The 16094-nt window shown below is 40.3% G+C and overlaps 1 protein-coding gene across 1 annotated transcript in view; it reads left to right on the plus strand.

The window, feature by feature from the left end:
• ADCY5 (adenylate cyclase 5) overlaps positions 1 to 16094 on the plus strand; it is a 421425-nt gene that overhangs the window by 315660 nt on the left and 89671 nt on the right. Inside the window, exon 8 of the mRNA XM_061609082.1 lies at positions 3304 to 3444. Coding sequence (XP_061465066.1) covers positions 3304 to 3444 — 141 coding nt within the window. The remainder of the gene's footprint in view (positions 1 to 3303; positions 3445 to 16094) is intronic.

Below are 16094 nucleotides of genomic sequence, written 5' to 3' on the forward strand. Positions count from 1 at the left end.
AAATCAGAATGTAATTCAGTAATATGAGAGCATTGGTCAGGGGTCTGATTACTTTTGCAAGTCTCTCTCTCTTGTGTATGTGTGTGTTGGTTGCAAAACCCCTAGCTAAGCTGTAATAAAATGTACAGACAATGTTATTTTATCAATCCAGGCAATAAATATTTGGTCACAGATTACTGATTTGCTCTTGCTTCCTTTTTTGGCATCTAATGAGATATATTTTTAAAATCTGTAGATGTAGAATGAGTTTCAGCTGGAAGGCAGAAATAGACTAGGACTAGGAATGTAAAATAAATCACTGTGGCTATTTCTGAAAGAAAAAAAGTCAACTAAATACATAACCAAGTGACTTCATAATATTATATATTTGGAATAATTTGAACTTCCCTTTTGGGCATCCAGTGTTTTCTTAATATTTTGGCATAAAACATTTGTAGTTAGAGCACTTATAGATTAAATAGCATTTCTTGGATGCAGCAAAGAGATGGTATGATTGTCATAGGGTTCAGTTCTCCTTTGCTGATGATTCACTCATTTGCCCTATATATTGTCATGTTCAAATTCTTCTAATAAATTGAAACTATAGGTGAAAACTACTCCAATCTTTTTCTCCCCCAGTTTTTTTTTAAAGCACATTATTTCTATAACTAGGCCTGGTTCACATGTCATGCTCTCTCCAGATAAACCACAAACTGTAACTAACTATAGGCTTGTCCTGCAGTTTGTCTCGGAGAACTGAACCACAAACCCAGGTTCAGATGACAAACAAAGCCAAACCATGCCTTAGCTTAGCACAGCAATAGAATAACCAGCAAGAAGCAAAGCAGTCACAATTTCCTCTCCAGGAGCCGGCACGTTTGCTCATTCACACTGAGCCATGATGTGGTACTGTGGCCTGGTTTGAACATAATGCTAAACTTCTACATATCAAAATTATATTTTAGTGTTATGGATGAATCAACAACATAACTATGGTTTATTTACTGCCAACAACTCAGCATTCTTAAGCCATGGTTTGTTGTTGGCCTATGAATCTTAGCTTGTTTTAACTATGGCTTGGCATTGTGTGTGCATCTAGCACCCTTCCTTAACCATGATTTGTTTGATCACCTCACCCCAGACTCCCCACCAAATTACAAAGGCAAGAGCAGCTAGAAAAGAAACCAGACTTTGGAGAAAAAAGCCATGGTTTCTTTTATTGTAAGTGGGACAACTCATGATTAATTCATGGTTTGTTAAGCAAAGCATGGCTTAGCATTATTTGCAATATACGGGGCCTTCTAATAGCCTCAGTGTCACCACAGAGGTTTAAGCTGTAATACAAAAAACAAAATATATGGTTTGCATTGTACAGTATGAATCAAAGTAAAATGAATTCATCCTTCCATAAATCAGTCATCTGTTTTCTACATGTGGACAGTGGCTTAAATCAAAGTCTCTGATTATGCAAACTGAATACTACTTCTCACCCTCTCCCAAGGGATTGTTGAAACCCTGCAGCTGCCTGTGCCCCTCAAAAAGATATTCTAGTGCACACACAATGTGATATAAGGGACTGCAGCCAAGATACAAATCACCTTCCCCACAACATGAATAGAATAGAAGTTTAGATCCAAGCCAAGGCTGCTTAACTCATTTATTTTATACCCCTCATTTCAGAATTATGGGCTTGAAAGGTAATTTTACCTGCGACTTTGGTAAGACTCACAGTGCAATCTTATGATACCATTATCATTTTTCCCCAGTGAAAAGCAGCAAGCATTCTAGCATCTAATAAATGAATAATTATTTCACAATTTGGTTTTTCTGTTGGCTGTGGTTGATATAACTCAGCAGACCTTCTCTTATTGGGTAAGCTGGTATTGAGTTCCTAGTTTACCTGACAATCTTTCACTGCAAATTGTAATTTCAGAAAGGGATTCCTAACTGCATTACCTAAAAAGCAGAACTAGACCGATCTTGAGTTATCTCCATAAAGTTTAGGCACACTTTAACATGTTTCTCCACCCCTACTAGCAACAGCCAGGATGTGAAGCAGGACAATGTAAATGTGATTACATCAAGATACAGGTAAGTTTGCCTAAACAGTTATGGAAAGATGAAGAGCAATTCAACATAAGGCTACCCTGAATCATAACATCTGGTTCCCCCTTAAGTTCATATGAAATCTCCATCTGGCTAAGGGTGGCAAAACCTGTTCTCAGTGAATGTAAATATACACTGTACTCTAGAGCAAGTTCAAGAACCATGCACATCATATACAATATGTACATGTAATAAGTCCCAGGCTATTGTCTTAAAGGCACATAAGGCCAGCTTCCTGCTGAAGCTAAGCAGGATCACGTCTGGTCAGTGCCTGGATGGGAGACTGCCGGGAACCATATGTGAGCTGCCTTGGGTTTCATGAAAAGAAAGGCGGGGTATAAATGTAATAAATAGATAAATATAGCAGTTGTGTTATGAGGACAATTCAGACTGATGCAATTGTGCATGTTTGCTCTGATGTTTGGTCTTCAGTTAAAAGGAGCTGCAAGAAGCTTCATTCTTGAAGATCCAGAGAACAATCTACTTAACTTTTTCCCCTCTGACCATTTTTCCCATTCAAAATCACCCCAACTTCACACACCCCACAGAGCTGTTTTTCTGCCTGTGGAAAAAACCTTTCCATCAGCAAGTGGAAAAGAGCTTGTAGCAGTATTGAACAGGGGAAATGGCCAAAGGAGAAAAGATTAAAGCAGCCTTCCTCCACTCCTGCATTCAGGCAGACTGCTTCTTAGATGAAAACTCTTCATACATTCTGTTCATCGCTTTTCTCTCCCCCCCGCCCCCCGTCTATGCTACTTACCTCTTTTCATCCCTCCTGTCCTGTCTGCCTTTCCCTGGGTATCTTCTCACTTCAGTCAGGGTTTGGTAGGTGGAGGACAAACCTTTATCGAGGCAGTTCAGTTGAAATGAAATCTCTGTTTGTGTGCAAGTCCATTATTTTCTGTGCAGGGTTAAAGGGGTTCTACCACACTTGCTGAGGTTTGTAACAATGCAAATTGGACCATGGATGCGTATTTCAGAGATATGCAGATTATATTTATCATATAAATATACTTTCAATTAACTCCTGAAAAAATAAACAATACATTACTAAAATGATCAGATGGATACTCTTCATAGCTGTCCACACAGCTGCCCAACATTAAAAAGCTTTGTTAATATGCTGGTGGAGAAGTAAAAAGAAGTTAAGACAGGATTTAAGATGACGTGTGGCCACTGCAGTAATTTCAATTTTTTTTGCTGTTTTCTTCATTCTAGAAAGATGAGAAAGCAACAATAGCCAAGATGAACCGTCAGCGCACTAATTCCATTGGCCACAACCCACCGCACTGGGGAGTGGATCGCTCCTTTTACAACCATCTCAGCACCAACCAAGTTTCCAAAGAAATGAAGAGAATGGTAACGATGTTCAGTTTTGTGGAGCCTATATTGCTGTTGTGTGTAAGGTGTGCATGCATACATGTAAATATATATAGTCTTATGTTTATACTACAGTAGCTGTGGCATTAGGGAGCACTTGGGGTACAAGTCAAATTGCACGTGTGCTCAAGAAGCCCTGAGCTCATAAATGGCAGATCCAACTTTTTTTTAACACCCTCAAATAACCCTTTTCCTAGGAAATCATGCCTTTACATAAACTATGAGTACCAGCCAGAGAGTTACACTGTATCTCAACATCTGCTATTTGACACAGGGCTGAATGAATGCATCAATATGAAAAGATAGGGACAACCTGAGTTGCTGCATTTCTCAAGCATCTGCAGCTCACCCCTGCCCTAGAACTCTGGACAAGGCCTTTCCTCTTACTTGGTCTGAAGGGAGACAACTATGCACTCTTCTGTTCATCTTCAGACAAAAAAACAAAATCTCACTAGCAGCACAGTCTAGAAGGGACTGTGGAATGGCTTGCTAAATCCCATTATGTTTGTTTCAAAGCAGCCATGGAGAAAAACACTTCTGGTCAGTCCTGTAACTGTCTGTGTGCTGACTAATCTATCTTTAATTTATTTCTCGTAGTTTTGTTTTGCACACACACACACATTCTGTCTCTTAGACTAGGCAATGGTTTCTCACAATCGCTTCTCCAAATTGCTTGTTTGTTGAGCGTTCATCCTAATTTGCTTGCACAAAGCTTAGCGGGGAGGTTGGACCATGTGATTTGTTTGCGAGGAGCTTATTCAAAAATAAGCATTCATCCTGATTTGTTTGTGTGGTAGTTATACTTCTCCCTGTTAATGATTTGTTCATCCTACACTTTTCAGAACGTTTCTCCATCACATTCCTAACCATGAAAAGACCACTTTTTAAAGCAGCCTTGTTGCATCTGGGTGACAGAGCATTTTAAGCCACTTTTAACTGTGCAAGCCTACATTTCTGGTATGTGCTTGAATCCCTTCCTCAAAATACTGACATTCTGGAGGCGACCTCAAACACAGAACCACAAATTAAGGAAAGTCTCACATTAAAGATTAAGTACAAATGGCTCTACTTTCACCAAGGGCCAAATGTTCATTCCTAAAAAAAGGATTGTGAAAGTTACTTGTGGGCTTTACTACAGGGGAAAACTCTGTAGCTACCTCAGCATCAGCTGTGTGCTGGTCAGACATCAAGCAGTAGCCCCTCACGTACCTCCATGTGGGGATATTACCTCCTAGCTGTGCCAATGAGATCGGGAGCATAAGGACTGGCAAGGGCCAGCTTCTGAGGGGGCTCAGTGATAGTGGCACTGTGAAGAAGAAATATGTGAAGGTTTCACATCAAAATGCTGGCATCTCAAAAGCTTGCTGCTGCACTGCTTGATAAGGGTTTCATGCTGGGTGTTCAGTGTCTCTGTCTACCAAGAGGCCCAAAGGTGTAATAGAAAAATATTCAATACCATTAATATACATTATCTCTACAGCACTTGAAGCACCTTGTAAGACAGTCCACTACAGCCACTGTTTATTTACTGCATTTATCCCCACCTTTCTTCAAACAGCTCAAGGTGGCATTCATGTTACTCCCCCCCCCTTCATTTTATCCTCACAACAACCATCTGGTTGGGAAAGAGCGAGAGAAAGATCTGTCCAAGGTCATCCAGTTAACCTCCTGGTGGAGAGGAGGTTTAGACCTGGGTATCACAATCCTAGTCTGACTGTCTAACTGCACTACAGTGGTGCTGTGTCACCCATATTACAAATGAGTGTCTGAGATAATAGCTTGCTTACAGACAGACAGTGACATCATGACCAAGCTGAGATTTGCATGAAGCATATGGTTCATCATCTGAACCACTATGTGTTTTGCAACATGTATCAAAATTGGAAGGAGAGACTTTCTACAGATAGACTGAGTAAAATTAAAGAACAGGCAAAGAGCAGAGGCATCAGTCAAATTTGTACCTCACACTATAGTAGCGACTGTATAAATCCATCATTCAGGGATCATTCAGTCCCTCAAATATGAGATATCATATTCCTGAGTGTAGCCTGTCACTAGATATTCAACAGAATTGACCCAAACACTATGAGTTTTTAGCATAAACTTTGGATGGCCCATCAACCTTTCTCCATTGGACTGGAGGAGTCAGTAGAGATATGGTACTTGTTCCATCATTCTTTTATGTGCCAGAAAACAAAGAGACTGATGGCTTTTGACAACAATGTCCAGAAATAGCTTGAAGTGGAATCCCATGCATGTTTACTTGGAAGTAACTCCCCACTATTGTTCAGTAGGACTTAATAGTAATTGGAGCCTTGGAATAGATTTTCATTGGATAATTTGTCATTATAGGCAGTAAGAAAGGTGTGAAAGAGTGTGTGCAAAGCAGTACCTAATCATGGCAGGAGGAAGCTTATTTACTAATGGGTTTACACACTATCTGTGTTCATAGTTTAGTGCTGAACAACTTACCCACCCTCTTAGCAATATTAGGGAATTCACTGGGCATATCTTTGCTGTGATATGAAGCTTTTTACATGTTATGTTAAGCATATATGTTGTTACAGAATTTTGGGCTCCCTTGACTTAAAATGTCACATCAGGAATAATGTTAGAGCAATTCGTAGCCGCATTTCTTGCAACACCCTGGTTCTGGGGATTTATACATAAGAAAAATAAACAAGATCATAACTTCTAAAATTACTTCCTGCATAATACTACTGTTGAAAATAAGTGGGCTCATGGACAGAAATTAGCCTGAGGACAACAAAATATTGAAAAAACAATATTGGATTCACTTTTACTTTAAAAATATTCTTTATTATCAGACCAGTTGTTTCACTTAATGTCCATTTGAACACCTGTCCCTGAAGTTGGCATATTAACAAGGAGTTAACAAAAGCCTTTATCTAATAAATCAATTGATTGAGAGGGTTGTGGCGCAGCAATTGCAAGTACTCTTGGATAAAACAGATTATCTTGACCCATCCCAGTCTGGGTTCAGGCCTGGTTATGAGACTGAATCGGCCTTAGTTGCCCTGATGGATGACCTTTATCGGGAGAAGGACAGGGGGAGTGCGACCCTGTTATTCTTACTTGATCTCTCAGCGGCTTTTGATACCATTGACCACGGTATCCTTCTGGGCCAACTTGGTGAGATGGGTATCGGAGGCACTGTTTTACAGTGGTTCTGATCCTATCTCCAGGGTCGCTCTCAGAGAATAGCATTGGGTGACTGTCTTTCGGCCCCCTGGCAGTTGTGCTGTGGGGTGCCTCAGGGTACCATCTTGTCCCCCATGCTGTTTAACATCTATATGAAGCCCTTGGGAGCAGTCAGCAGGAGCTTTGGTGCGAGGTGTCAGCAGTATTGTGATGATACCCAGCTCTATTTCTCCGTAACAACTGAATTGGGAGAGGCTGTGCAAGCCCTGGACCACTGCCTGGACTCGGTGGTGGGCTGGATGAGGGCCAATAAACTGAGTCTGAATCCTAGCAAGACGGAGGCACTGTGGGTTGGTGGTTTCCGAGTTCGGATTGGTCAATTGCCTGCTTTGGATGGCGTCGTACTCCCTCTGAAAGAGCAGGCCCGTAGTCTGAGGGTGCTCCTGGATCCATCTTTGTTGCTAGAGGCCCACGTGATCCAGGTGGCTAGGAGTGTCGCCTTCCAGTTTCAGTTGGTAAGACAGCTGCAGCTGTTTCTGGACCGGGATAGCCTGACCACTGTTGTCCATGCACTGGTAACCTCCAGGCTGGATTACTGTAATGCTTTCTCAATGTGGGGCTGCCCTTGAGGTTGGTCCAGAAGCTGCAGCTGGTGCAAAATGCGGCAGCGAGACTGCTCACTGGAGCAGGGTATCGCCAACATGTCACCCTGCTGCTGAAAGAATTGCACTGGCTTCCCATTTGCTACCGGGCCAAGTTCAAGGTTCTAGTTTTGGTGTACAAAGCCCTATACAGTTTGGTACCAGGATACCAGTTGATCACTGTGCTCAGGACCAGGATACCTGAAAGACCATCTTACCCCTTATATACCTAGTTGATCACTGTGCTGTGCAGGTGAGGGCCTCCTGCAGATACCATCTTATCAGGAGGTTCATTCTGTACAATATAGGAAATGGACCTTTAGTGTGGTGGCACCTACCCTGTGGAATTCCCTCCCCTTGAATATTAGGCAGGCGCCATCTCTGCTATCTTTTCGGTGCCTCTTGAATACTTTACTCTTCCAACAAGCTTTTTAAGTTGAGACCTATCCCAGTCTGCTTCTCTGTTAGAATTGCTTGTTAATATGTGTTTTTTTAATAATATGTTTTTAACACTTTTTAAAGTTGTTTTTTTCCTCCTCTTCGGATGCGCACCTTAATGTGGTGAAGGGGGTTTGAGTGTGTTGAAGAAGCTGAGAGCAATGCTGTCAGGAGTCTAGCCCAAGAGGCTAGACTCCTAGCAGGGGCACCCAAGGCGGAATGGTCAAAGCTGAAACACCAGACTAAGATGCATCCAAACTCAGAGGAAGGCAATGGTAAACCACCTCTGAATATCTGTTACCACGAAAACCCTATGAACAGAGTATCCAAAATGCAACACAAGATAGTGCTGGAAGATGAGATCCCCAGGTCAGAAGGCACTCACCGAGCTACTGGGGAAGAACAAAGGACAAGTACGAGTAGCGCTGTGACTAATGATGCAGCTGGGTCAAAGCCGAAAGGAAGCCCAGATGCTGATGCGCACAGATGCGAAAGGAGAGTCCGAAGTTGTACGACGCACACGATAGGAACATGGAATGTGAGAAACATGAACCAGGGAAAGTTAGAAATTGTCAAGCAAGAAATGGAACACATCAACATTACAATACTTGGTGTGAGCAAACTAAAATGGACGAGAATGGGACATTTTCAATCAGGCAACTACAAAATATTTTATGTAGGAAATGAGAAATTAAGAAGAAATGGGGTTGCTCTAATAGTGAGAAGTGATGTAGCAAGAGCAATTAGGAGCTACAACACAAGGTCTGAGCGAGTGATATCAATGAGATTAAACGGGAAACCTATCAACATAACCATCATCCAAGTCTATGCTCCAATGGTAAATGCAGAAGAAGAGGAATTGGAGAGATTTTCCGCAGAAGTACAGGAAGAAATTGATCACACACCAAAACAAGATGTGCTGATAATCATAGGGGATTGGAATGCAAAAGTAGGGAACAGAGAAGAATTAGGAATTGTGGGGAAATGGGGCCTATGAGACAGAAACGAAGCAAGAGAAAGACTTACTGAATTCTGTGAAGCCAATAATTTGTTTCTTGCAAACACATTTTTTGAACAACCAAAAAGACGACTATGCACATGGACATCACCAAATGGCCAATATAGGAATCAAATTGATTATATAATTGGTAGCAGAAGGTGGAGAAGTTCCATACTTTCTGCAAAAACAAGACCAGGAGCAGACTGCAGTATAGATCATGAACTGGTCGTATAGAAAATCAGAGTAAAGCTAAAGAAGACCAACAAAGCAAGCATAATGCCAAAATACAATTTAAATAACATCCCAGAAGCATATAAAGATCAAATAAGGAACCGGTTTGAGGCTTTAAACTATTACAATAGTTACTGTATAGAAATAGAAGAGGACAACAAAAAGGGAAGAACAAGAGCCCTATTCCAAAAGATTAGAGAAATTAAAGGGAAATTTAAACCACGAGTAGGAATGTTGAATAATCAACAGGGGAACACACTGACTGACCGAGATGAAATAAAAGGAAGATGAAACCAATACACTGAAGAACTCTATAAAAGAGATGCCAGGATGACAGATTCATTCACGGAGGAACCATATGATGAAGAACCAGAAATTTTAGAATGTGAGGTGAAAGGTGCTCTTAAAATACTTGGAAGAAACAAATCACCAGGAATAGATGGCATACCCATAGAGTTGCTATAAGCTACTGAGACTGAATCAGTCCAAATTTTGACTAAAATCTGTCAAGAAATATGGAAAACTAAACAATAGCCAACAGACTGGAAGAGTTCTATATACATCCCAATTCCAAAGAAAGGGGATCCCAGGGAATGCAGTAATTATTGAACTATTGCCTTAATATCCCATGCAAGTAAAGTAATGCTCAAGATTCTACAACAAAGGCTCTTGCGGTATATGGAGCAAGAAATGCCAGACGTCCAAGCTGGATTTAGAAAGGGAAGAGGTACTAGAGGTCATATCACAAACATACATTGGATAATGGAACGGACCAAGGAATTTCAGAGCTGTGCTTTATAGATTACAGCAAAGCCTTTGACTGTGTAGATCATGAAAAACTATGGAATGCTTGAAAAGAAATGGGGGTGCCACAGCATCTGATTGTCCTGATGCGCAACCTATACTCTGTACAAGAGGCTACTGTAAGGACAGAATATGGAGAAAACGATTGGTTCCCCATTGGAAAGGTTGTGAGACAGGGGTGTATTTTATCACCCTATTTATTTAATCTATACGCAGAACATATAAGGAAAGCAGGATTGGACCAAGAAGAAGGAGGTGTGAAAATTGGAGGGAGAAATATTAATAATTTAAGATATGCAGACGATACCATACTACTAGCAGAAACCAGTAATGATTTGAAACGAATGCTGATGAAAGTTCAAGAGGAAAGCACAAAAGCAGGACTACAGCTGAACGTCAAAAAGACTAAAGTAATGACAACAGAAGATTTATGCAACTTTACAGTTGACAATGAGAACATTGAACTTGTCAAGGATTATCAATATCTTGGCACAATCATTAACCAAAATGGAGACAATAGTCAAGAAATCAGAAGAAGGCTAGGACTGGGGAGGGCAGCTGTGAGAGAACTAGAAAAGGTCCTCAAATGCAAAGATGTATCACTGAACACCAAAGTCAGGATCATTCAGACCATGGTATTTCCGATCTCTATGTATGGATGTGAAAGTTGGACAGTGAAAAAAGCAGATAAGAGAAAAATCAACTCATTTGAAATGTGGTGTTGGAGAAGAGCTTTGCTGATACCATGGACTGCAAAAAAGACAAATAAGTGGGTGTTAGAACAAATCAAACGAGAACTATCACTAGAAGCTAAAATGATGAAACTGAGGTTATCATACTTTGGACACATCATGAGAAGACATGATTCATTAGAAAAGATAATAATGCTGGGAAAAACAGAAGGAAGTATAAAAAGAGGAAGGGCAAACAAGAGATGGATTGATTCCATAAAGGAAGCCACAGACCTGAATTTACAAGATCTGAACAGGGTGGTTCATGACAGATGCTCTTGGAGGTCACTGATTCATAGGGTCACCATAAGTCGTAGTCGACTTGGAGGCACATAACAACAACAAAAGTTGTTTTTAAAGCTTTTAAAAATGTTTTTAACATTTTGTTTTAATATATTTTAAGGTCTGTTTTTATGATGTTTTAAAGTGTTTTTAGTGTTTCTGTTTGCTGCCCTGGGCTCCTGCTGGGAGGAAGGATGGGATATAAATTAAACAAATAAATAAATAAATAATATTGTTCCTTTCAAATTCAGTTAGAGACTGATTTTACAAGATATGTCTTTGCTGTGAACTGGAACATGTCTCATATTAAAACCAACTGCACGACCAATAGGGAAATGCAAATCATGTAATTAACTTTTTCGAGGTATGTAAGGCTGCATATCCAAGTTAAGAGCATGATTTGGAACCTGCGTCTTTCAGTATATAATATGAGACTTAATTACTTGTAATGTTGATGTGGTTTTAAATAAAATGGGGAAAAAACACAGATTTTTACTGTAAGTAAATGATTTGATCATACAGCTCTTGTATGTTGTTGCAAACATATTGTTATGAGTAATTCTACATTCATAATAATATAGTTTTATCAGCCTGAATATCACTGGTAATACGGCTTTCAAACGAATGCTGCTGGTGCTATTTTTTTCTTATTTTGTTTTTATGTTCATGCTTTTAATATGCAGTTTTGTCTAGTAGGCATAGCAAAATATCAGCCCAGATGCAGCTTTTGTTAGTGTAAAAACCTCTCTTGGCTTTTTGGTCATGCAAACTCACAAAGCATGATGTGATTAAGAGATTCTAATCAAGCTAGCATGTAATTATAATTAGATGTTTCTTTGAAGTGGCGTTAGAAGGGTGCTTGCATCATCTTATTCATAGGCCAAGGGTAGTTGTGCCAAGAGGTATTATGCATCATGTTGTTAATTAGAGTTTGCTATGTCTAGCTGGTGATTCAGAGGGAAAACATGATTATTGTAATATCAAACTGAGATTTTTTTTAAAGAATACCCTCCACTTTGTGCAGAGATTGTGAAGTAGAATAATCTTTTTGGAACATGTGAAGATGGTGTGACTTTTCTGTCTTTATATTACTCACTTACTTGTAAATGGATAATATTTTGTGGGGGTTAGGTGTTTCTGCATCATAGCATCTGCTTCTGGTGTACTTTGGAGGACCTGACACACAAATAACATGCATGACTTACACTGCTTACAATTAAAAATAAGAGGATTGGTATATTTGGCATTAGCACAGTGTTGTGGTCAAGATTGTGTTAATATAAAGAAGGTTTTGTTTATTTGCTTTCTTCACTTGATAGCATTTCAAATATGCATGTTGAAACAAATAATTCTGCAAGCTGAAAAGGGTGTGATAGGCTGGAGACATAATTTTAAAAGTCAAAGATGATATGATAGATGCATTTGGTGCCTTTGATGTCCATATTCATTTCTTTTGTTCCACTATTTTCAAGTAGTTTTTTCTGGTTTTTGAAACATCAGAAAACCTGCAAAGTTTGTTTACCAAAGATGATACTGGAATGTGTATGCACATCACAGGGAACAATGATTCTATTATGCCACCTTGAACTCTATGAGGGGAAAACACAATCTGTTTCCAACCAGTGTTGCCTGTCAATGCAGAGTACCATTTTTTTCTTCTCTCTTCTGTTCAAATAGTGAAGATCTGTTTTTTATGCTTAATTTTTTCTTGATAACTCCATTAACTATAAACCTGCAAATCTGGCTTCCCCCAAAAAAACCTATGCTAAAGTTTTGTGCTGTTTCGTGCCACAAAACCCAGGTTGGAGGTTCATCAGGGGACTGGAAACAAAGCCCTATGAGGAGAGACTGAAAGAACTGGGCATGTTTAACCTGGAGAAGAGAAGACTGAGGGGAGATATGATAGCACTCTTTAAGTACATGAAAGGTTGTCACATAGATGAGGACCGGGATCTCAATCGTCCCAGAGTGCAGGACACGGAATAATGGGCTCAAGTTGCAGAAAGCCAGACTTCGACTGGACATCAGGAAAAACTTCCTAAGTGTTAGAACCATACAACAATGGAACCAATTACCTAGAGAGGTAGTGGGCTCTCCAACACTGGAGGCATTCAAGAGGCATCTGGACAGCCATCTGTTGGGAATGCTTTGATTTGGATTCTTGCATTGAGCAGAGCGTTGGACTCGATGGCCTTGTAGGCCCCTTCCAACTCTACTATTCTATGATTCTATGATCCCAGAGTGCAGGACACGGAATAATGGGCTCAAGTTGCAGGAAGCCAGATTTTGACTGGACATCAGGAAAAACTTCCTAACTGTTAGAGCCATACAACAATGGAATCAATTACCTAGAGAAGTAGTGGGCTCTCCAACACTGGAGGCATTCAAGAGGCAGCTGGACAGCCATCTGTGGGAATGCTTTGATTTGGATTCCTGCATTGAGAAGGGGTTGGACTTAATGGCCTTATAGGCCCCTTCCAATTCTACTATTCTATGATTCTATGATTCTAGTTAATGGAGTTTATTATACTTCCATGCAATTGTGCAATGCAATAGGAAGGCCAGTAGTGTCCTTGAGAGAACACAACATAACCAAGTAATTAATGAAAGAGAAGTGTCATAACCTACAGTGGAAAGCAAACATTTAAGTGGCAGTGGAAAGTGGCAGTTTAAGACACTGGGTTAGATTTGTAAAAAAAAAGAGTGAAATCATGTGCAGGCTGCAAGTGTATGAGTAAAATGCATTGCTTAGCAGTCTCAGTGCTGTTTTCACATACAGGGTTTGTGTTTGGACACAGTGCCAAGCCATATACTGTGGTTGAACATATTAGCTCACAGTTCCACCGTCAAGCCTTCCACAAGACCACCTTGTCCTAGACTGCAGAGGACAGCTGGCAACCAATCCTGGGTCTCACAGGACTTCCTGGGTGCTCTATGTGGTCTTGCAGGAGCTCCCTGGGGGCTATGTCACATATAAAAATGGAAGTCTAACCATGAGACTTGGACTTCTTCTGAGGACTTCCACTCCCACCCTCCCTCATTGCCAGGTCTTTTGCTGAGGACTTAGTTGGTTGCTGATTTACAGGGCCAAAAAGGAATTTTTCTCTCAGCCACAATAAGCTTATGGTTGCAAGGTTTTCACCTTCAGTAAAGGTAATTTTTTTTGTTAGGGACTGCCAGTTTCTCTGTCACAACATTATCATGATGATGATGATGATATTTGAAATCAAACTGCACAGGCAAAAAATTGTGCTGCAGTGCTTCCCAAGCACTGACAATCAGCTGATAGTTGACAGGAAGCACTACGTAAAAATGGTGATCAGCGGAACCACTTTTGTCCAAGCTCTGATATATATATATATGACAACAGGTGTGGGACAATTGGGTGTGATTTGGCTGAAATGTCTGAAAGTTCTTTATTCCTGCTTTACATGAACAGCCTTTATCCTTTTTCATGGGTTGTCTTCCATGCATACATTATATATGTGGAGGGAGAGTAGTGGTAGAGCACATGGTTTGCATACAAAAGCAGATTTCCATCACTGGCATCTCCAAGTAGGGCTGGCAATGTCCCCTGTCTGAAACCCTGGAGAGATGCTGCCGCTAAATGTAGATAATATTGAGGTAGATGGACCAGTGGTCTGACTCCGTAGAAGGCAGCTTCCTATGTTCCTTCCTGTGTCAATGGCACCTCTAGTATGGACCTTCCATAGAAGAAACATTATTGTTCCCCTTAAAAAGCAATGTGTGGAGAGCATCCATAAGTTGTGAAAGATTCTCCTCTCTTGTAGCAATGTCTTTTGTTGCCATGATTTCCTTGATGATGGTGTTGTGGTGTCCCTCTTTTTGAAAGCATAGAGCAATTAAAGGGCTACCTGCCTTCCATTACTTAACCAAAGTGGAAGAGATCTGGATGAGATTGACATGGGGATTGTGTGCCAAGCAGAAGTGGCCAGAGTCTACTATCAGCTTTAGGGAAGTCTTTGCTCTCAGCTGACTTTACTCTTAGCAAAAGTTTGCTGCTTTTAGAGTCCTGTTTCCCAGTCCAAACAAAACAGAGTGGACCTAGGACAAACTAATATTGACTAAGTTGCAAAGAATCATATTTTTGGCATATATCTGTGAGATATACAGAGCAGTCTATTTCCCACTCTTCTTTTGGAAAGGGTGTGTGTGTGCTTTTTTACTTTTTTTTATGCTAGTGTCATATTCTACATAATCAGGAAGATATTTTTACAGTAAGATCTTTGCAGAGATGAGCAGTCACTGTTCCCAAGGTAACTCAGAAATTGTTGGCAACTTTGAATATTTCACTCTTAGCCTAGTGCCCTAGCCAAGAAGGGGGCCATTGGAGCACTGATTTGCCCAACCTCTGTTTTCTGATTTTTACATTGGTGTCTCCTTTTAAAATAGGAAAACGTCTGGGTTGGTTTGTTTTTGTTATTGTGTGTAATGCTTCCAAATTTGTAGTGCTGTATACTCTACTTGCCTGACCCAACTAGTACTGCTTACCCAAGGTTTCCTGTCTCCAGGTTAGCCCTTTCAGATGTCTAAAGCAGTGCTTCCCAAACTTTTTTCCCCATGGACCACTTGAAAATCACTGAGGGTCTTGGCAGAGCACTTTCTTTATTTACTTATTTATATTCTGCCCTTCCTCCCAGCAAGAGCCCAGGGCGGCAATGATTTTTAATGATTTTTCAGCTTGCCATAGCAATTGTAATTCTATAGAATTCAAACTGTAATACAATAAAATACCATTTAAGAAATAAAAGAAGCAATAACATATAATTGAAATCAATATGAATATTGAATGTGCCATTTCCCATCTTCAACCACAAATCCATAGACCACCTGAATGAAGCTCACAGAGCACTGGTGATTCACAGACCACCATTTGAGAATCCCAGTCTGTACTGTTCTCTGCCTTACACCTTACTGTTCTCTGCCTCTAAGGGCCAACCCAGAGATGATGTTAAACACATTGTTACCCATCTATTTCTTTTTTTTTCTTTTTAAACCAGCCAAGTGAAGTTGCTCTCCCCACACAAGAGAGACACTGATGTGTTTATCAGCAGACATCTAGTTTGGCCCTAATATTTAACATCTTTATCCTTCCGAGAACCACAGGGCATCTTGCTGTTCCAATGCTGCATTTCATTGACTCAGAATATCTCCAAAATCTCAAGGTCTCAGTATAGTTAAATACATTTTGTGAACATACTGTAATTATAAAACCATCCCCCATATCTTCAGTGCTATGTCCTCCCCTTTAAATCACCAAACATTGGTAACTTGGAATCTAGTGTTAAGAAAATAAGAGCCTGCTGGATCAAGCTAATG

Source organism: Rhineura floridana, chromosome 2 (genome assembly GCF_030035675.1).
Source record: "Rhineura floridana isolate rRhiFlo1 chromosome 2, rRhiFlo1.hap2, whole genome shotgun sequence".
Lineage (NCBI taxonomy): Eukaryota > Metazoa > Chordata > Lepidosauria > Squamata > Rhineuridae > Rhineura > Rhineura floridana.